Raw genomic sequence first — 20841 nt, 5'->3', positions numbered from 1 at the left:
TCAACAGTGACCGTTGTGCCTCTCCATACAGCGCCACATACACAGAACCTCCAACGGCTGAGTTAGACATATGTCAAAATGCTTGGGTGACCTGAGACACGAGCGGGACGCAGCCGCATCGTGCAAGCTCGTCCTAAGATTCATGCTCGTGTCAAGATTCCCCAGGTTTGTAGCAAGTCGCGCCAAGTCGCCGCCGGACTGCAGTGCTACCGGATTCCAAGGCCCCTCCGATTTCGTGATGATGCGCTTAGTCACCCACGTCACGTGCATCTCCCACTTCCCGATCGGGACGCGTGCTCAGCATCGAACCAAGCTTCACCAGGGCCTCCGATGACCAGCCACGCTTAATGCGCCGTCCGCCCGTTGCCTGTCGCCGAGCAGTGCAATCGCTCCAGTCTTCCTCCTCCCAGCACATATGGATCTCTGACGACCTCCTCACCGGCGCCCTCAATCGATTTTTCCCCAGTTCGTGCCCGCAACAGAAGCGCCATGGCAGCCACGTTCCGGGGCCATTGGAGGCCAGGAGGAGGGCAGCAAAGCGCCGAATGACTGTCTCAGCGGGCTTCTACCCTCAGGGAAACTTTGCGCCACTGTTCAATCTCGGTGCGCTTTTTGGCTTCCGCAAAGATGATCCGCCCACTTGGAGATACGAAGCACCGTCTTTACAAACCCATGCAGAGCCATTGACTTCGCGTACGTTGCGCAGCGCATTCTCCACATACACTCAGCTAATATCGACAGCAGCTCAGCATGTTCCAAGCTTGCCCATAACGCAACCCAACCGTACATCCACCGAGCACACAGCTTCGACGCCTACCGCTTCTACATTCGGTGCCCCATACCCTTTTTCGCAGAATACTTCGCAAGATAAACCGCAGGAACATCTGAGCAGATCAGGGGAATGCACAGTCGATGCGCTGGATCCTGAGGCGCATTTTGACGACTTCAAGACAAAGATCGCAAACGCTGGAATTATGTCCAGTACCGAACGGGGCCGATTACTACATCAGAGCTGGATATCATGTCGCCCAGCCACCAATATCGATTGGGTCTACAACGTCATGGTAGTCAAGCATCTGACCGAAAACCGCTGGGATCACACACGCATCCTTTCCAGCCTCAAGTTTTTCAATTTACCTCCCACGTACACGCCCGAGAGTCTCGACCTCCTCAAGTGTCTGGAAACGTCCGGCGCGTATCTACCGCATGCCTCCCGTGTCCACCGCCGCGTATATTCCAAGATGATAGAAGCCGCTACATCAGCTGCAGATTCAACAAGCTCATTACAGGATACCCAACTACTCACACTGATCCGGTCAGCCCTTCGCAGCTGTTCCTACGTTACTGAAGCCGGCCAAAGTGCTGTAGGCGATCTTTGCTTACTTGCGGACAAGATCGAGGCTTCGAACTTGAGAAAGGCGATACGTTCTTTGCTGGCCGATTTCGACAACGCAGAAAAAGTCATCATGTTGATGATTGCACGCGCTTCTCACAATTATCTCCACGCTGTCGAGGAAATACTTTTCTTCCTGCCTGAAGAACGACTCCAGTCGCTAGTTTCATCGGTGACTCTGTCCCTCATACAAGGCGTCAGGAAGACACGATTGTCGGCTGAGACGTACTGGCACTGTGCGCGTGCGTGGATGACAGTCCTTGGAAACCTTGACGCCCGATTCGATGCAACCCGTTCCAATAGCACCTACACACAAATCGCCTTCACCGAGGTGGCTGAGGGTGTATTCAAGAGCGAACGTACGGGTACTAAGCGGCCACTTCTATTACTCTATGCTCTCGCGTTCCGTATGGCACAGCAGCCAGGCTATGGTGTGTACAAGGACAGTTGGTTACAGTGCGTACACGCCTACGCGGCCTCTGCACTGAAGCAGCAAGGCATACTGAGAATTGAAGACGAAGTGATAAAGGTCTTTAAGCACATGCGGACGGCTTCCGTTCGGTATGGGCCGATGATGAGTATGGCTGTCCATACATTCACATCCCACGCCAGCCTTCGGTCTCTGCGCCGATTTCAATACCTTGTACAAAAGTATCGATTTCCACTACATAACATAGAGGCCATACAAACCCGTCTCGCCGCTGAGTTGCCCACTCTCCGACAGCAACCAAACCTGCAGACAGTCCAGGAGCGCGAACAGCACGCCTCCACATTACGTGCATGCCAATACATCTCCGATTCTCTTAACAAATTCGCCGGACCAGCGATCTCGACTACGCTTGTCAGCGATCAAGAAGAGATGGAAACTCTACAGGCCCGTCGGGAATTTGTCGCAATTCTGGACCGCGCCTCGGACTACCATGCGCTGCCGCCAGCCTACGCCAACCTCACTGCTGACATACCGTTCTCTCAGCGCACGGCGCTTGTCCATCAATTAGCTCATCATTACTCTATCGCTACTACCCGTTCACATAACGCAACCTGGCGCTCCATCTACCAACTATACAACTATCTTGAGTCGCATTCCCTGCCAATCGGTCCTCTGTTTACCAAAGCTGTAGTCCGAGCTGCTATTATCCGGCCCATGATGGAGCACAGGTTCGTCAGTGCAAGGACATTGATTTGGGTGTGCCAACTCGTTGCCAGGGTTGAAGGTGAAACAGTAGCAAGGCAGATTGAAGGTGCTTTCCATCGCTGGAGAGGGGACCTGATCAAGCATGCCAAGGAGGTTCATGATGCTGCTGGTGGTGATCGGGGTGCGAAGGCCATGGTGGGAAGGTTGAAACAGTTGAATCTGTTGGGGCCCAAGGGTGATTAGATGCTGTTGTGGAATAAAAGACTAGTTGATTACATATACCCCGTAGAAAGCACGTTGTTACAGACGACGGAGATGCGCTTGGTGCTTCTGGCGGCATCCAACGCGAAACTACACAGTTATGTCCTGTGCACTTGGATTTGACGAAGATCAGACTTCGGCTTAGATAATGAAAGTAGCCATTCAGTTAGTGTAGGAAGCACATCGTTGGAGGTCGGCTGCTGATGCTCACGAGATCAAAACCTTGGAAATATGCCCCACTTCGTCATGACTTTCATTGGGCCACTATTCTCCCCTCCTCCCATCCTTCATTGTCGCGCTGATCAACGCTGAGTACGACAACATCCTATGCAGATATCATGCGATGCGCTGAGTACTAATCTTTGAAGTCAGAGGTTTCGTATTTCCGCTTGCACTGACGTCATCTGACTGGCCTTGGAACACATCCTCACGAACAACGCATTCGACTTGGATCATGCCTGTAATGCGCAAAAGCACGAAGACATCAACTTTCGGGACTTCTTTCTGGTGATATTATATTGATCGTCATCGGATTGTCGTCATCGCTCGATACATAGCAGTCTCTCCCCCACGCAAACGCGACATCAATTGCATCAGAGTGCCCAATTTACAGCATTTAGACAGCGACTCTCACAGTTGAAGCGATCGGCTAGCGCCCTGTGTCGATATGGACCGAACTATATCCCCACCTAGGCCTACTATTGAACAACTACGACATGTCGTCAACAACTACCCCATCATCGACAATCACGCCCACAACCTCATCTTACCTCACCAAGCCGATACAATTCCCTTTGAAACCATAACCACGGAAGCTCAAGGAAGAGCTTTGCGAGACACCTTCAAATCACTGCCCCATTTACGAGCCGCCAAACAGCTACGCCGACTTTACGAATGTGGTGAGGACGCGGACTGGGAGGACATTCTGGAACAGAGGGTTGAGTGGATCCGGAGCAACTCCGAACGATTGCATCAACGATGCTTCGAAAATGTGCACGCACTCCTCATCGATGATGGACTCGCTGGGCCGGAGAAAGTCTTCCCTTACGACGACCATGATCGTTGGACCCAGGCACCCAGTAAGCGCATTGTGCGCATCGAGACGGTCGCTGAGCGCTTGATGGAGAATCTTGTACGAGATGCATCAGAAGACGATCTGGGAAAGACCAAGTTTCTACCGCAGGTCTGGACGAATTTTACTGAAGACTTCGAGCGCGAGATTCAAGACGCGGTTGAAGATGACAACGTTGCTGGATTCAAATCTGTCATCTGTTACCGAACGGGTCTTGATATCGAACCGGAGTATGAAGAAGCTGCGAAGACAGTTGGACACCCTTTCGAGCGCTACGTCAAGAGTTGCATTCGCAAACGCAACTACCGTATCGAAAAGAAGCACCTGAACGACTATCTTGTGTTGCGCACACTGGAGATCCTGTCCGAGCAATTGCCACATGGTGATTCTCTTGCGAAGCCATTTCAGCTACATACTGGCCTGGGAGACAATGATATTAGCCTCCTTGAGTCAAACCCAGCCTTCCTGCAGCCATTGATCGAGAACTACCCCCAGGTGCCGTTCGTACTCCTTCATTCAGCGTATCCATATACGCGCGAAGCGGGCTACCTCGCAACCGTATATCGACATGTGTACCTGGACATCGGCGAGGTCTTTCCAATGGTCAGTAGAGATGGTCAGACCGCGATCTTGCGTCAAGCCATGGAGCTTGTCCCTGGCAGCAAGCTGTTATATTCATCTGATGGCCATTGGTTCCCTGAGACATTTTGGCTTGCCAATCTACAGTTTCGCGAAGTTTGGTTCCAGGTGAGTTCGCTGGGATGACGAAACGCCTATTCCTATAGGCTAACAATTGCAGCTACTCAGCGAGTATATCCAAAAAGGCGACATAACCCCACACCAAGCTATTGGCATGACGAAAGATATCATGTTCAACAACTCCAACGTACTGTATGATCTGCGCTACGAGGCTATATTCGATGAGACAGTACAAGCGGATCCAAAACAACTTACCTACAACCCAAAGCCTGCTGCGGCTTCACCTTATCAGTCTCCAGCAGTGACACCAGCCCCTGCTATGAGTATCCCCAACCGATTCTCAGCTTCAAACACGCCAGGCAGTCGGTCAGTGTCTCCGTACACGCAGCCGGCGTTTCCCCCGCCGCCAAAGGTGCCGCATGTATACGACGTTCAGTTGTTCGAAGACTTTAGAGAAAGGAACCCTACAGTGAAGTTCATATACGTGCAATGGCTTGATTACATGGCCACTATCCGTAGTCGCATTGTTCCCATCAAGGAGTTTACACGCATGATAATCGAAGGAGAACGCATTGGCATATCACAGGGAAACACGGGCACTCTTCAGAACGATCGCCTTACCCCAGTTGTAAACACCACGGGCCAAGTCTACGTCGAACCCGATCTACGTTCCCTCCGTGTAACCCACAACAAAGATCCCCTTCCCGCTGCAACAGTACTCAGCTACTGGCGCACAGAAGACGGATCTGTCCTTCCAGAAGACCCACGAAACAACCTGGAAACGCTAATCAACGACCTCCAATACAACTACGCGACATCCCTTCTCATCGGCTTCGAAATAGAAGTCACATTCCTCTCGCGAAACCCCCCTTCCACTTCCACCAACCCTTTCCAAACTGAGCCCTACTCACCCTTGACCAAGACCCATGCGTGGGGAACCCTTACACCGGAACAATGGCTGCAACTCCCCTTCCTCAGCGAAATCGTCCTCGCACTCGAGGAAATGGGCATCGAAGTGCAACAATTCCATGCTGAATCCGGACCGGGACAGTACGAATTCGTGCTTCCGCCTCATCCTCCTCTGCTCGCTATCGACACACTTATCCAGGCCAGACAGGTAATTGCCCAGATAGCTAGTCTGCATGGACTGCGCGCAACGCTGCACCCCAAGCCCTTCGAGGGCATGGGCACGGCTGCCCACGCGCATGTTAGTTTGCACCCGCCAGAGAGGGACATGCAGTTCTTCGTCGGGGGCGTGCTGAAACATCTCCCTGCTATCTGCGCATTCACCATGCCAGAGGAGGTCAGCTATGGACGTGTAGCAGACAACTCTTGGACAGGCGGATCATGGGTAAATCACCTTTTCTCACTTCAAAACTAAATACATGCATACTGACACGCGTACACAGGTAGCATGGGGCACTCAAAACCGCGAAACGCCACTCCGGCGCATCTCCCCCGGCCGCTGGGAACTCCGTTGTATTGACGGCCTCGCAAACATGTACTTCGCCCTTTCTGCCGTTCTCGCCGCCGGCCTCCTCGGTCTCGCTGCAAACGACCTTATCTTCCCAGAACAGGACATTCAGGCCAATCCTGCAACCATGGACGAGCAGATGCGCGCTACGGTTGGTATGACGAGGAAGATGCCTAGGAGCATGAAGGAGGCTGTGGAGGCGCTGAGAGAGGATGGACCGCTTAATGAGGCGTTGGACCAGAAGTTCATGAGGGCGTATCTGGAGATGAAGCGTGAGGAGGCGAAGATGTTGGGGGAAATGGGTGAGATTGAGCGGAGGGCGTTTCTGGTGGAGAGATATTGATGGCTAGTTCGTAGTTGACCACGTGTATTTGATATGCAATTGATGTTCTTTGCTTTGTATGTTGTGGCGTCCTAGACCAGTTCAAAACGTTAGCCTCGGGCTTGAACGGTGCGAGTGAATGGTTCATGTTAGAAGGAGTCCTACCGCGATATGAGTTCTTGTCAAACACGTTGTTGCTTCACTTTATCTTGCTTGGGCGATTTATCAATGTAGTCGCCATGGCAGGCTATAACCTACACAAGTGAGTTTCGAAGAAGATTGAGTAAGGGTGTCTTGGAATAGTTTAAGTTTTATGGTTGAGACAGAGTAAGATGACTCTATGCTGCACTGCGTGTCGATGCTCAAGTATTCACGTTGGCATTTCGGAGATGCAGATTCATCGAACCTTGTGGAGGACTACTTCTCTGCTACCATCTAGTTTACACAAAGTCGTCCTTATTGCACAACATTACATGCATTCACAACTGAAGAACGAGCATACTTAGACAATTCAAGGTCTCATTTCATTGCGCACCATACATACAACAGTACAGCAAAACTATTAGAATTTCACCTAAGCCAAAGAAAACCACACTACTCTTCCAGGCCACTCGTCAAAGACGGTGCCGGTAAACCCAAGGGGAATAAGCGCAAACCCACGCAAACTATGCAAGATAAATACAAAGTTGACCGATATCTTACAACAGGATCATAGCCATGCCTGAGGCAACGGCAGCAACAACGTACAGACCCATGCCGAAAGCACCGTTGGTGAATTGGGGAGCGGACAGACCGGCGGCAGCACTGCCGGAGCCAGATGCGTCACCAGAGCTGGAAGCACCGGTAGCCTTGGCAGCGGCGCCCTTGACGGAGCCAGTGCCATCGACACCGGCGTCCTTGAGAAGGGAAGAGCAGCCGGAAGCGGTGGGGCTGGCAACAGCCTTCTTGGAAGTCGCCTGACCCTTGAAGTCGCAGCCATCGCTGACCTTCTTAGCGTAGGCGTTGAGAGCGAAAGAGAGCTGCTCGCGGCTGGAGCACATGCCGTAGACACCGTAGGGGCCGGCAGTGGCGTTCTTGTTGATACCCTGGCAGTACTCGCCGTCCTTCTCACCGCAGATGAAGCCGAACATCTTGCCGAAGTCCTCCTCCTCGGTGTCATCGGCGACTTGGCAGCTGAGAGTCTCCATCATGCACGAGCAGAGGTTGGCGTTGGCGACAGGTGGGAGGGGGTCAGACTCGGCCTCCCACTTGCCAGAAGTGACCTTGGGGCACGAGGCAGCGGCGGTGTTGCTGGGCTTGTACTCGGACATCTTGACACCGACGGGGGTGGCCTTGGCGATCTGCTTGGACAGGTTGTCAAAGTCGTCGTTAGTCTCGACCTTGCCGCCCTTGATGGAAGCGAGACCTGGGAAATGTTAGAGGCGATTCCAAGGATCGACATATGGGAAACTTACCGAACTTGTTCTCCTCCTCGAAGTACATGTAGACGATACCTCCAGACCAGACACCAGTCATTTGCTTGCCGTAGAGAGCACCGACCTCAGTGAACTTGCGGGGGCGAGGAGTGTTGCAACCGTACTCAGCGAAGAAGACGGGGACGTTGTACTTCTCAAAGTTCTTGGTCTGGACATCGAAACCGGACTCAGTGAAGGAGGAGTCACCGCACCACGAGTAGATGTTGTAACCCCAGAAGTCAATAGCGCTGTCGGCGTCACCGCAGTCGAAGTAGTTGGCCATGTTCTCACGGATGTCGGCATCGTCGTTGGTGGCGTATCCGACACCAATCTCACGGTAGTTCTTGCTCTTGATGTAGGCCTTGGTGTCACGGACAGCTGCCTTGACGAAAGCGCTCGCAACGGTGTTGTTGGGCTGGTTGCTGACCTCGTTTCCGGCGAAGAAACCGAGAGTGTTGTCGTACTTCATCATCTCGTCAACGACGCTGGTGTAGCGCTCGTATAGCTCGACAGTCCAGCCGGGGTCGTCACGGTTGATCGACAGTCCTGGCTCAGACAGATCGGCTACAACGTAGATGCCCGCATCGGCAAGCTGGGTCATGCAGTCCTCATGGTCCTTCTTGGGATCAATGGCGTACACACGGATAGTGTTGGTCTGGAGCTTCTTGAGCTGCTCAATGTCACGCTTGCATGCTGACGAGTCGGCAAGAGGGTCGGTGATGTCGAGGTCGTCGGTCGAGGCAGCTGTAGAGTTGGAGTTGATTTCTTGCTGGTATGCGACACCCTTCATGAAACTGTGCGATTGTTAGCTTGGCTTTTCTTGACTTTGCTTGAGTTCTTGGGTCTCTTACAATTGTTCACCACTGTTCTTCTGGAAAAACTTCTGGCCCTAGGCATTGTTAGACACGGAAGTCGCACCTGTCGCACGACATCATACCTTGATGACAATGGGGTCAACGGCGGCTTGAACGCCCGCGAATAGGGCCGCAGTAGCGAAGATTCCACGCATCTTGGTAATAATAGTATAAGACGAGTTCCAAGAGTAGTGGTGGTGTTGGCGAGAGCTTGGGTTGAATCGCCGAGATTTGTGTTTAAAGGCTGTAGAGAATGTGCTTAGGAAGGAACAATGAGATGAAGGAGTGTGGCGCAACAGCGAATGAGGCTGTATGCGAAAAATGAATTATTCAAGGACGTAAAGACGGACTGGTAAAACAGAAAAGTGAGTGTAGAAACGACTCTGAGGCACAACGAGTGAAGAAATGTAGGGTCAATCAAGCATTCCAAGAGGGATCAGCGAGGGTTCACCTGTGCCCCTGATACTAGGCTTGTTTCGCATTCATGGCCCGAGCGCCTTCGAGACCATCATCTATTCTTCTATTGCACCAACACCGCAGGTAATATGAATGTTGGATGTTGGCGACTACACATCCAGCTTCGCGATATGGTAGTCAGCTTCTTTCACCAAAATTTTACCAATGTTATTGTCGCATTTTGAGACTGTCAGCGCGGCTCGTAGTGAAGAGTCGCGATCTCGACGCGTACGTACACCCAATTTCGCACCCCACTGAGAGCCGCCTGAGCCCCACTGCGGATCATGTTGCTAAATTGAATGGCGTCTCTGCAGATGTCACGGTATGTGTCCCGAGCAGTCCCGGTGCGCCGTGTTGGGTTATACGAGAGAAGGCGGGAAGTCGAGACTGTGGATCTTGGGGATGGATGTCGGCGATTGCGATGGTCGTCGACGCTGGATTGCACAGCCTCGTGCAGCCTCATGCAGCCCCGGCGTGACCGCGGCACTTTAGGTTCGGAGGCACACGACACGCAGTTTGTGCAGCTGAAACCTAGTCGTTGGTGTGGCGAAGTCGCTCGCGCCCTGAGGCGGCCAATGGATCATGATGCGTTCACAGGCAGATGCCGCTGACGCTGGTGTTCGCACGTCTGCGACTCGGCTCCAGACAACCATTGGTCATCACAAGGGAGGGGCATGGCGAGGCTTCAGGCCGGGAGCTGGCATGCCCGAGAGCGTTTGAGAGTAATGCTTGCATACAAAGATAGCTGGTCAAGGAGTGTGCGCGATTATGTATTGATGAAGCGGTTACGGGCTAAGAGAAGTGCATGTAGAGAGTTTGCATACAGACGTAATCGAGATCAGACTTGCTACACTGGTGTCAGGACGACTTAGACGCTCAGTAGCCGGCTCATTTGCCATAGTGTCGACGTTGGGAACCGGGCGGCCTAATATAGCTCACCAGCTGGGGCCCTGGTCGGTTGAATTGGGGTGCGGTGAGGGATTCCGTCATCATGCGATCGCTTTTGATTCATGCACGACTCAGGAGACTCAGGCGCAACGAGACAGCGGCTTTTGGGAGGGAAGTAAACATGCAGGCGGCAAAAGGACTGGGGCATGTTGAGGTGCGGTGTGTTCGGGTGTGATCAGGCTCAACAGAAGCACTAGCAGCGACGGGCGGCCGTCAGCCCCCTTTGGATTGCGACACCAAGCACCGTTGGCCTTTGATGAGCTAGGGCTAGGGCGTTGCGGAAGCGCGCCACGTCGCGATTGGCCGTCAGATAAGAAACTTATCGTCGCTATCGCGGCCGGTCGAGCAGCGGGCGAAGCAGGCGGGACTGCCTTGGTCTGCCGGGTCGCTAGTCGTGGTTTGATCAGCGCGGGCCTCGCAACCGTGCAGAGCAGTCTTTGTTGGCCCATGGCTGCGAGCAGTCGTGACGTGAGGGAGACAACCAGCAGCAGCGGGGGAGCAGAGGCAAAAAGCGGTACTGCAGTCTCGAGCTGTCAGCCGAGTCACCCAGAGCGCGCTGCGTCGGCGCCGGGTGACGGCAAGCAGGGCGGTGGTGTCGTCTTTGTTGTTGGTGTATTCGGGAACCGGTAGTATCGATATGCAAGCAGATCGGAGATTCCATGGTAGCTGGTTTCCTGGCCAGCGCCGTGCGGCCTCCGCCAGAGCAGCGCGCAGAGGGCGCGCAGCAGATCGCAGCTCCTCTTGCTCGAGTGAGCGCAGCGGAGCAGCTTTGTAGTGTGCATACGTCCATGATCTCCGGTGCCTTTTTTAGAGGGGCGACTCAATATCGGGACGTGAATGCTAGCGAAGGGGACCCATGCGCAGCGTCTCTGACGGCGTTAGGCTAGCTTGGCGGTCGTGCCTTTCATTTTCAGGGGAAGCTGCTAAAAAGCTCTTTGCCTGCCCTTCCGCATTCCACACTGTCGCTCACTCACCACCTTCTTCTTCACGTGTCCGTTTTCTCCTACATTGCCTCTCGTTTCATTGCGTTGAGGTTGTGTAGCTTGGACGACCCGCCCCGACTGCTCCCTCACCCGCCTTGAGGAGGAGAGCCGCTACCCGCCACTTCCACCCAGCCTAATACCTACTTTCGCCCCAGCAGCAGACAAGCGCCGATTCGCCGCGCGTCTCTCCTGGCAACCACGACCGGCTGCATACTCAGCTTTCCACTCGCTACGCCCGACCACAACACCAGACTCTCTTGCACTGCAGCAGGCACGAGCAGCCCGCTGTGCTACTGAGACATTGCCGCCCCCGCGATAAACAGCGAGCCACTTCCACAACAACACACTCGTTCAACCACCCCATCTGCACCTAGTGCACCGACGTCAACCGTATTTCGCGGCAGCACGACTACGAGCAATTCGACTCTGCCGCTCCTAATGCCCATTGTTTGAGGTACGACCGCCCCTCTGACGCCCGCCGTTTCAGCATTGGCGGCCCCTCGCGCGACAGATATTGACAGCTCGCCTCGCAGATTTACATCCCACTCTAATAGCTTCCCACGATGTCCGGACATCCACAGGGAGGCCACTACGACGACGGCTACGGCCAGACTCAAGGCCACGCCCAGGGCCAGCCTCAGGGCCAGGACGCCTACTACCACGACGACCAGTACGGCCAGTATCACGACGACGCCCACGGCGCCCAGTACCCGCAGCAGGGCCAGCACACCGATTCCTACTATGACGAGCAGTGCGTATAGACCTTTAGCGATGTGCTCGATCGATTGCTAACAGCCATGCAGAGGTTACTATGACGGCCAGCAGGGCGGTCAATACCAACAAAACGGCTACTACGACGAGCGCGGCCAGCAGGGCTACCAAGACGAGTACTACAACGACCAGTACTACGACCAGGGTGGTGCCCAAGATGGCTACGCAGCCAACGGCCAGCAGCCCCGTCGCCGCCAGCACGACTCTGAAGAAGACTCTGAAACCTTCAGCGACTTCACCATGCGTTCCGACATGGCTCGTGCCACCGACATGGACTACTACGGTCGTGGGGACGAGAGGTACAACAGCTACGCCGAGGGCAACCGCGGCTACCGTCCCCCTTCGTCTCAAGTCTCATATGGTGGCAACCGCTCGTCAGGTGCTTCAACGCCAATCTACGGCATGGACTACTCCAACGCCCTTCCCGCCGGACAGCGCTCTCGCGAGCCTTACCCGGCGTGGACTGCCGAAGCCCAGATTCCCTGCACCAAGGAGGAAATTGAGGACATCTTTCTCGACTTGACCGCTAAGTTCGGTTTCCAGCGTGACAGCATGCGCAACATGTACGACCACTTCATGACCCTGCTCGATTCGCGTGCGTCCCGCATGTCCCCCAACCAAGCGCTTCTGTCGCTGCACGCCGATTACATCGGTGGAGAGAACGCCAACTACCGTCGATGGTACTTCGCGGCTCATCTCGATCTGGATGACGCCGTCGGCTTCGCCAACATGAACCTTGGAAAGGCCAACCGCCGCACCCGCAAGGCTCGCAAGGCCGCCAAGAAGAAGGCCAGCGAGAACCCAGGCAACGAGCAAGAGACTCTCGACGCTTACGAGGGCGACAACAGTCTGGAGGCGGCTGAATACCGCTGGAAGACCCGCATGAACCGCATGTCGCAACACGACCGTGTTCGTCAAGTCGCCCTATACCTTCTCTGTTGGGGAGAGGCCAACCAGGTCCGTTTCATGCCTGAGTTGATGTGCTTCATCTTCAAGTGCGCCGACGACTGGCTAAACTCGCCTGCTGGACAAGCTCAGACAGAGCCAATCGAGGAGTTCACCTACCTCAACAATGTCATCACGCCGTTGTACCAGTACTGCCGTGATCAAGGTTACGAGATCCAAGATGGCAAATACGTCCGTCGCGAACGCGATCACGCAGCCATCATTGGGTACGATGACATGAACCAACTCTTCTGGTACCCAGAGGGTCTCGAGCGCATCGTATTCGAGGACAAGTCTCGTCTTGTCGACATCCCACCGGCTGAGCGTTACGCAAAGTTGAAGGATGTCCTCTGGAAGAAGGTCTTCTTCAAGACATACTACGAGCGCCGTTCGTGGTTCCACATGGTTATCAACTTCAACCGTATCTGGGTCATTCATTTGACATCCTTCTGGTTCTACACGGCTTTCAACTCGCAACCTCTCTACACCAAGGGCTACGAACAACAACGAGACCAGAAGCCCGAGAAGGCCGCTACCTTGTCCGTAGTTGCTCTCGGTGGTACCATTGCCTGCTTCATCCAGATCTTCGCCACTATCTGCGAGTGGTGCTACGTTCCTCGACGATGGGCTGGTGCTCAGCATCTTACGAAGCGTCTCTTGTTCCTCATCTTGTGCTTCGTCGTCAACATCGCTCCTAGTGTCTACATTCTTGGTATGGACAAGCGCACCGGTACTATCGCCAACGTTCTCGGTGGTGTCCAGTTCGCTATCGCTTTGGCCACCTTCGTGTTCTTCTCACTCATGCCCATCGGAGGTCTGTTCGGCAGCTACCTGACACGCAACTCTCGCAAGTATGTTGCAAGTCAAACCTTTACTGCCAGCTACCCCCGTCTCGCTGGTAACGACATGTGGATGTCTTATGGCCTCTGGGTCTTGGTCTTCGCTGCCAAGCTTGCTGAGTCCTACTTCTTCCTGACACTGTCAATTAAGGACCCTATTCGCATCCTGTCGCACATGAAGAAGCCCTCTTGCCTTGGAGACGCCATCATTGGTACCATTCTCTGCCAGTACCAGCCTCGAATTTTGCTCGGTCTCATGTACTTCATGGACTTGATCTTGTTCTTCCTGGACTCTTACCTGTGGTACATCATTGCGAACATGTTGTTCTCCGTCTCTCGGTCTTTCTACTTGGGTGTTTCGATCTGGACACCATGGAGGAACATTTTCTCCCGTCTGCCCAAGCGTATCTACTCAAAGGTCCTCGCCACCACCGACATGGAGATCAAGTACAAGCCCAAGGTCCTAATTTCTCAAATTTGGAACGCGGTGGTCATCTCCATGTACCGCGAGCATCTCCTTGCCATCGACCACGTTCAGAAGCTGCTTTACCACCAGGTTCCTTCCGAGCAAGAGGGCAAGCGCACTCTGCGTGCTCCTACTTTCTTCGTCTCCCAGGAAGATCACTCCTTCAAGACTGAGTTCTTCCCTGCTCAGAGCGAAGCTGAACGTCGTATTTCGTTCTTCGCTCAGTCGCTGTCTACTCCCATCCCCGAGCCTCTACCAGTCGACAACATGCCTACTTTCACAGTGTTGATTCCTCACTACGGTGAAAAGATCCTGTTGTCTCTCCGTGAGATCATTCGCGAGGACGAGCCTTACTCCCGTGTCACTCTTCTTGAGTACCTCAAGCAGCTTCACCCTCACGAGTGGGACTGCTTCGTCAAGGACACCAAGATCCTCGCCGATGAGACTTCTCAATTCAATGGCGACGACGAAAAGGGCGAGAAGGATACCGCTAAGAGCAAGATTGACGATCTTCCTTTCTACTGCATTGGTTTCAAGTCCGCCGCGCCTGAGTACACCCTCCGCACTCGTATCTGGGCTTCTCTTCGTTCGCAGACTCTCTACCGTACCATTTCTGGTTTCATGAACTACAGCCGCGCTATCAAGCTTCTCTACCGCGTAGAGAACCCTGAAGTCGTCCAAATGTTCGGTGGCAACTCTGACAAGCTTGAGCGTGAACTCGAGCGTATGGCTAGGCGCAAGTACAAGATCTGTGTATCTATGCAACGTTACGCCAAGTTCAGCAAGGAAGAACGCGAGAACACCGAGTTCCTCCTCCGTGCATACCCCGACCTTCAAATTGCCTACCTGGACGAGGAGCCTCCTATGAACGAGGGCGAAGAACCGCGTATCTACTCTGCTCTTATCGATGGTCACTCTGAGCTCATGGACAACGGCATGCGTCGTCCCAAGTTCCGCATTCAACTCTCCGGCAACCCAATTCTTGGTGATGGCAAGTCCGACAACCAGAACCACTCCATCATCTTCTACCGAGGAGAGTACATCCAGCTCATCGACGCCAACCAAGACAACTACCTTGAAGAGTGCCTGAAGATTCGCAGCGTCCTCGCTGAGTTCGAAGAGATGACCACTGACAATGTCTCGCCTTACACTCCTGGCCTTCCCAGCTCCAACTTCAACCCTGTCGCCATTCTCGGAGCCCGTGAATACATTTTCTCCGAGAACATTGGTATCCTTGGTGACATCGCTGCCGGAAAGGAACAGACGTTCGGTACTATGTTTGCTCGTACATTGGCCCAGATCGGTGGTAAGCTCCATTACGGTCATCCCGATTTCCTCAACGGTATCTTCATGACAACACGTGGTGGTGTCTCCAAGGCGCAGAAGGGTCTCCACCTCAACGAGGATATTTACGCTGGTATGAACGCTCTTCTCCGCGGTGGTCGCATAAAGCACTGCGAGTACTACCAGTGTGGTAAGGGTCGTGATCTTGGTTTTGGTTCCGTCCTCAACTTCACCACCAAGATTGGTACAGGTATGGGAGAGCAGATGTTGTCTCGCGAGTACTACTACATGGGTACTCAACTTCCTCTCGACCGATTCCTGTCCTTCTACTACGCCCATCCCGGTTTCCACATCAACAACATGTTCATTATGTTGTCGGTCCAGTGCTTCATGTTTGTACTCATCCACCTCGGCGCGCTCAACCACGAGACGATTCTCTGCCACTTCAACAAGGACCTTCCCATCACCGATCCTCAGTGGCCCAACGGTTGCGCCAACTTGGTACCCGTATTCGACTGGGTCTCGCGTTGTATCGTTTCCATCTTCATCGTGTTCTTCATCTCTTTCGTTCCCCTTGTGGTCCAAGAGTTGACTGAGCGTGGTTTCTGGCGTGCCGCGACTCGTCTCGCCAAGCACTTTTCCTCCGGATCGCCCTTCTTCGAGGTTTTCGTCACTCAGATCTACGCCAACGCTCTCCACACCAACTTGTCGTATGGTGGTGCTCGTTACATTGGTACCGGACGTGGTTTCGCGACAGCTCGTATCCCCTTCGGTATCTTGTTCTCACGATTCGCCGGTCCTTCCATCTACATTGGAGCCCGTTCGTTGATGATGCTGCTGTTTGCCACCATCACAGTTTGGGGTCCATGGCTCATCTACTTCTGGGCGTCCCTGTTGTCCCTGTGCTTGGCACCGTTCCTCTTCAACCCCCATCAATTCTCATGGGACGACTTCTTCATCGATTACAGGGAGTACCTTCGCTGGTTGTCTCGCGGAAACACCCGCTCGCACAGTGCCTCCTGGATCGGATACTGCCGCCTCTCGCGTACCCGTATCACTGGTTTCAAGCGCAAGGCTCTCGGTGACCCATCTGCCAAACTTTCTGGTGATGTCCCTCGTGCTCACTTCACGAACATCTTCATGAGCGAGGTATTCGGACCCCTTGTCTTGGTCGCCATTACTATCATCCCTTACTTGTTCATCAACGCCCAGACTGGTGTCAATGACAACCGCCACAAGGAAGATGAAAAGACTGACCTGAAAGATCCCGAGGCGTCCGGTGCTCTGGTCCGTATCGGACTCATTGCATTCGGTCCCATTGCCATCAACGCTGGTGCTCTTCTGGGCTTCTTCGCTTTGGCTTGTTGCGCGGGTCCTCTGCTCAGCATGTGCTGCAAGAAATTCGGAGCCGTTCTGGCTGCTATTGCGCACGCCATTGCTGTTCTTGTCCTCCTCATCTTCTTCGTTGTTCTCATGTTCCTTGAGGGCTTCAGCTTCCCCAGAGCTTTGTCTGGTATGATCGCCGTCGTCGCTATCCAGCGATTCTTCTTCAAGCTGATCATCACGCTTGCTCTCACTCGCGAGTTCAAGGCTGACACCGCCAATATTGCCTGGTGGACCGGAAAGTGGTACACGATGGGATGGCACACAATCTCTCAGCCTGGTCGTGAATTCCTCTGCAAGATCACAGAGTTGGGCATGTTCGCCGCCGACTTCATTCTAGGCCACGTGCTCCTCTTCTTCATGCTTCCGATCTTGTTGATCCCATACGCCGACAAGGGTCACTCTGTCATGCTGTTCTGGCTGCGACCTAGGTATATTCCCTCATTACTCGTTCAATTGACATCCGCTAACACGTAACAGTCGTCAAATTCGTCCTCCGATCTACTCGCTCAAGCAGACCAAGCTTCGCAAGCGTCGTGTCATCCGCTACGCTATCCTGTACTTTGTCCTCCTAGTCGTCTTCTTGTGCTTGATCGTTGGCCCAATCGTCGCCGGCAAGTACATCAAGCTGGATGTCGGCCTGCCTCTGTCAATCTTGCAGCCTACTGGATACAGCAACAACGACACCACAAACACCCCTACCGGATCATGTGTCAACGGCATGAAATGTCCATTATGGAACGATGGTGCTGCCACAGGTGGAGGCGATGCCGGTGGTGCCGCTGCGACCGACGATGCCGCTCGCCGATTCCGTCGGTACATGGCATACTAAAAGCACATAGCGCGAATCGTTGTTTACTGCTTTCGCAGCCTGCATTGTACAATATTGGCAAATCATGAGCGTGGCGACATGGCCTGGTCCCATAATGATTGTAATATCCACTACAGCATTTCCTTCGTTTTAGGCGTTCTACGGCGGGCTACATCGACCTGCTTTCTCTCTTTCTGAACACATTGGTGTCCGCCTATGGCGCGGACTTGACTGCACATACACACGAAGGGGCTGTTTTGGTTCATCATGGAAGGCGAATATGTTAGAAAGTGAATTCATTACATAGATATATTGATGTCTTAACAACTACGATCTTCTCTCCTGTGACCTCGTGCTCTCGTCCATGCTCTAATGTCGTCCTGGTTTTGCAGGCCCAACTCATTGCTCAAGGTGGCTGCCTTGGTCACTGTTTTTTACCCACGCTACTCCGTAGGCCAAGTGAAGTAAAGGACCTCTTTCACTTCGTACGGCCCCAACTCCGTCCCCTGAACGAGCCCTACAGCTCATCATTATATCTACGTGAGAAGTCGCTCTTCTCGAGTAGAACGTATTCACTTTCGCTGCTTGGAATCCGCGGATGTCGTACGTTGAGCTATTTCACCATATACCCTCACATACTGAGCCCCTTGGATGGGCCGCTGGAGCACGAGCAGATAATCAAAGCTTCTGTCTGTGTGCAGCTTGTCGATCCATATTACCATGAACTTAGGCTCATCGTCTATTTCGAATTCATTGACGGGACATGCCTTACCTGCGTGAAGCCACGTTGGCGTTGCTCTTGCGTTTGGATGACACTGTTTTTTATCCAGCTCAATGAAGGAAGAGCACTGCCTAAGTTGCCTGTGATCCTTAGTTCAATCGTATATCTACTATCTTGTACATAAGACGCTGCCCAAGCTGTGACTTCAACTTCCGACGCATAGTACTACTAAGCTCCCTCATCGATATGTACCCCCTAGTTACATCAAGAGATTCTGCCCTATCATCAAGCAACTAGGGGTTAGGTAGGATTCGGACCCTTGGGAAGGTAGGATGAGTATGCATCGTGGTCTCGGCCGGTACTAGAAAAAGGCTCAACTGGTTGCCTGACGCCCTGCAAGAGTTTAAAGTACTAGAGGGACGAAGGATTAATGAAGTCTAGAGTATTGTTGATATGCGAGACTGGTGACTGGTTGGTGGAGCATCTGTCAAACTGCTTCTGAACTCGACATGCCCTAATTGCGTACAAAATGTTACTATTGGGAGGCTATAGAGAGGTCTCGAGGGCTACCTGGAAATTTGGTCAACAGACACACGCGCTGTACACACGGAGCTAACCGCTTTGGGACGGCATTCCCGGCGTCGCCGCAACATTGCCCAGGTGAACCCCCAAACATCATTGAGGTACCATAGCCGCCACCTACAAAACTAACAGCAACTATGGACCTGCATGAGATACAGAACGTCACTGCGCGCTTCATTGCCGACGCTAACACGCAGTTCAATCGCATTCCCGGCTCCGCCATCGCTGTTCGCTACATCAAGTCGAGTTACCAGAACGACCCCGTTCGCAGCGCGGTAGAGCTGTTCCTGTTCCTCTTCGCCGTGCGCTACCTACTTGCACCCAAGTACAGCACGAAGAAGAAGGTTCAACTTACGGATGAAGTATGTTTTGCGCCTTGCAGACAGGCTGACCGACATGGCGGGCTGACGAGGAAATAGGAGATCGATGAATTGGTCGAAGACTGGACGCCAGAACCGCTTGTCGCGCCCACTACTGCCCTCGAGGAATTGGACAACGAGAAGCGACCCATCATTGTTGGGTATAGCAAATGCCCTCCTCAGTGTTCCGAACCAATGCTAATGAGCACCGCGCAGACCGACCGGCCCCAAGTCGAAGCTCTCCAATGGCCGCACCGTCACGAACCTTGCCTCGTACAACTTCTACAACTTCCTCTCCAACGATGTTCTCAAAGACAAGGCCATTCAGACCCTGCGCACATACGGTGTCGGCCCTTGTGGTCCCCCTGGTTTCTACGGCACACAGGATGTTCACATGAAGACCGAAGCCGACGTCGCTGCACACCTCGGTGTCCCCGCCTGCATCATCTACGCGCAGTCCTTCTCGACCATAAGCAGTGTGATTCCCAGTTTCAGCAAGAGAGGAGATATTATCGTAGCGGACAAGGCGCTCAACTTCGCTGCGCGCAAGGGCATACAAATCAGTCGCAGTACTGTCAGGTGGTTCGAACACAATGATATGGAAGACTTGGAGAACGTCCTCAAGAAGGTTGTCAAGGAGCAGGCCAAGAAGCCGCTCACCAGACGCTTCATCATCACCGAGGGTCTGTTTGAGAACATTGGGGATGTGGTAAACCTGCCAAAGATCGTACGTCCATCGCGTGTCCATACTGATGACCAAGGTGGACGAATTGGCTAACCGCTTTTCTAGGTCGAACTCAAACTCAAGTATAAATTCCGTCTTATCCTCGACGAAACCTGGTCCTACGGCGTCCTCGGTCGCACCGGCGGCGGCGTCACCGAAGCGCAGAACGTCGACGCTGCAGAAGTAGACATGATCATCGGCTCGCTTTCTGGCCCTCTCTGCGCGGCAGGAGGATTCTGTGCTGGTAATGAGGAAGTTGTTGAGCATCAGCGCATCTCGTCCGCGTCATACACTTATTCCGCTGCGCTTCCTGCTTTGTTGAGTACAACAGCGAGTGAAACAATCAGTCTGTTGCAACAGCAACCGGATATCCTCGCGGGACTCAGGGACAATGTCAAGGCGATGCGGGGGCAGCTGGACCCCAGGAGTGATTGGGTTAAGTGCAGTAGCTCAGGAGATAACCCCATCATGCTCCTTGTTCTCAAAGATGAGGTTATTGAAAACAAGAAACTGAGCATCGACGATCAAAACCAGATCTTCAGGGAAGTTGTTGACGAGGCACGTTCTCCCCGTTGCATTCCCAATTTTATCTTCAGGCAAGTTGCTAACAGCCATAGTGTCTCGCAAACGGCGTCCTCATCACACGACTCAAGTCTTTCCCACTCGGTCTTGGACTGAACCCCCGCGATGCAGGCTGGCAACCCACACCCGCACTGAAGGTGTGCGTCACCAGTGGTCTGACAAAGAAGGAGACAGAGAAAGCCGGTACAATCATAAGGCATGCCGTCACCAAGATCGTAAGCCGACGGAAGTAGATCATGAAGCTGATGGGCATTGGGTTTTGGGCATTGCCAGCATGAAGGCGGCGTTTGGGCTTCGAGCATTTGTTGATGGCCTGTGTATAT

At 53.4% G+C, this 20841-nt stretch overlaps 5 protein-coding genes across 5 annotated transcripts; 4 read left to right on the top strand and 1 right to left on the bottom strand.

Annotated features, from left to right (window-relative positions):
* Positions 1-347: 347 nt before the first annotated feature.
* J4E86_003091 (uncharacterized protein) lies at positions 348-2771 on the top strand (the record flags this gene model as incomplete). The annotated part of the gene is made up of 2 exons (XM_051443647.1): positions 348-693; positions 745-2771. 2 exons carry the CDS (start codon positions 348-350, stop codon positions 2769-2771), a joined length of 2373 nt encoding a protein of 790 aa, XP_051305142.1.
* A 685-nt stretch (positions 2772-3456) lies between these two features.
* J4E86_003090 (uncharacterized protein) lies at positions 3457-6377 on the top strand (the record flags this gene model as incomplete). The annotated part of the gene is made up of 3 exons (XM_051443646.1): positions 3457-4608; positions 4661-5911; positions 5970-6377. The coding sequence occupies 3 exons, from the start codon at positions 3457-3459 to the stop codon at positions 6375-6377; spliced, it is 2811 nt and encodes a 936-aa protein (XP_051305141.1).
* A 677-nt stretch (positions 6378-7054) lies between these two features.
* Positions 7055-8819, bottom strand: J4E86_003089 (uncharacterized protein; the record flags this gene model as incomplete). Its single annotated transcript, XM_051443645.1, has 4 exons — positions 7055-7761; positions 7811-8604; positions 8662-8699; positions 8748-8819. The coding sequence occupies 4 exons, from the start codon at positions 8817-8819 to the stop codon at positions 7055-7057; spliced, it is 1611 nt and encodes a 536-aa protein (XP_051305140.1).
* Positions 8820-11614: 2795 nt separating this feature from the next.
* J4E86_003088 (uncharacterized protein) lies at positions 11615-17571 on the top strand (the record flags this gene model as incomplete). The annotated part of the gene is made up of 3 exons (XM_051443644.1): positions 11615-11802; positions 11855-17170; positions 17220-17571. 3 exons carry the CDS (start codon positions 11615-11617, stop codon positions 17569-17571), a joined length of 5856 nt encoding a protein of 1951 aa, XP_051305139.1.
* A 1419-nt stretch (positions 17572-18990) lies between these two features.
* Positions 18991-20751, top strand: J4E86_003087 (uncharacterized protein; the record flags this gene model as incomplete). The annotated part of the gene is made up of 5 exons (XM_051443643.1): positions 18991-19215; positions 19273-19373; positions 19429-19939; positions 20003-20494; positions 20554-20751. The coding sequence occupies 5 exons, from the start codon at positions 18991-18993 to the stop codon at positions 20749-20751; spliced, it is 1527 nt and encodes a 508-aa protein (XP_051305138.1).
* Between the last annotated feature and the right edge of the window lie 90 nt (positions 20752-20841).

Source organism: Alternaria arbusti (genome assembly GCF_024043155.1).
Source record: "Alternaria arbusti strain BMP 1465 chromosome Unknown scaffold_3, whole genome shotgun sequence".
Taxonomy (NCBI): Eukaryota; Fungi; Ascomycota; class Dothideomycetes; order Pleosporales; family Pleosporaceae; genus Alternaria; species Alternaria arbusti.
Note: the sequence above shows the minus strand (reverse complement) of the source record. Positions and strands in the feature narration are given on the sequence as shown.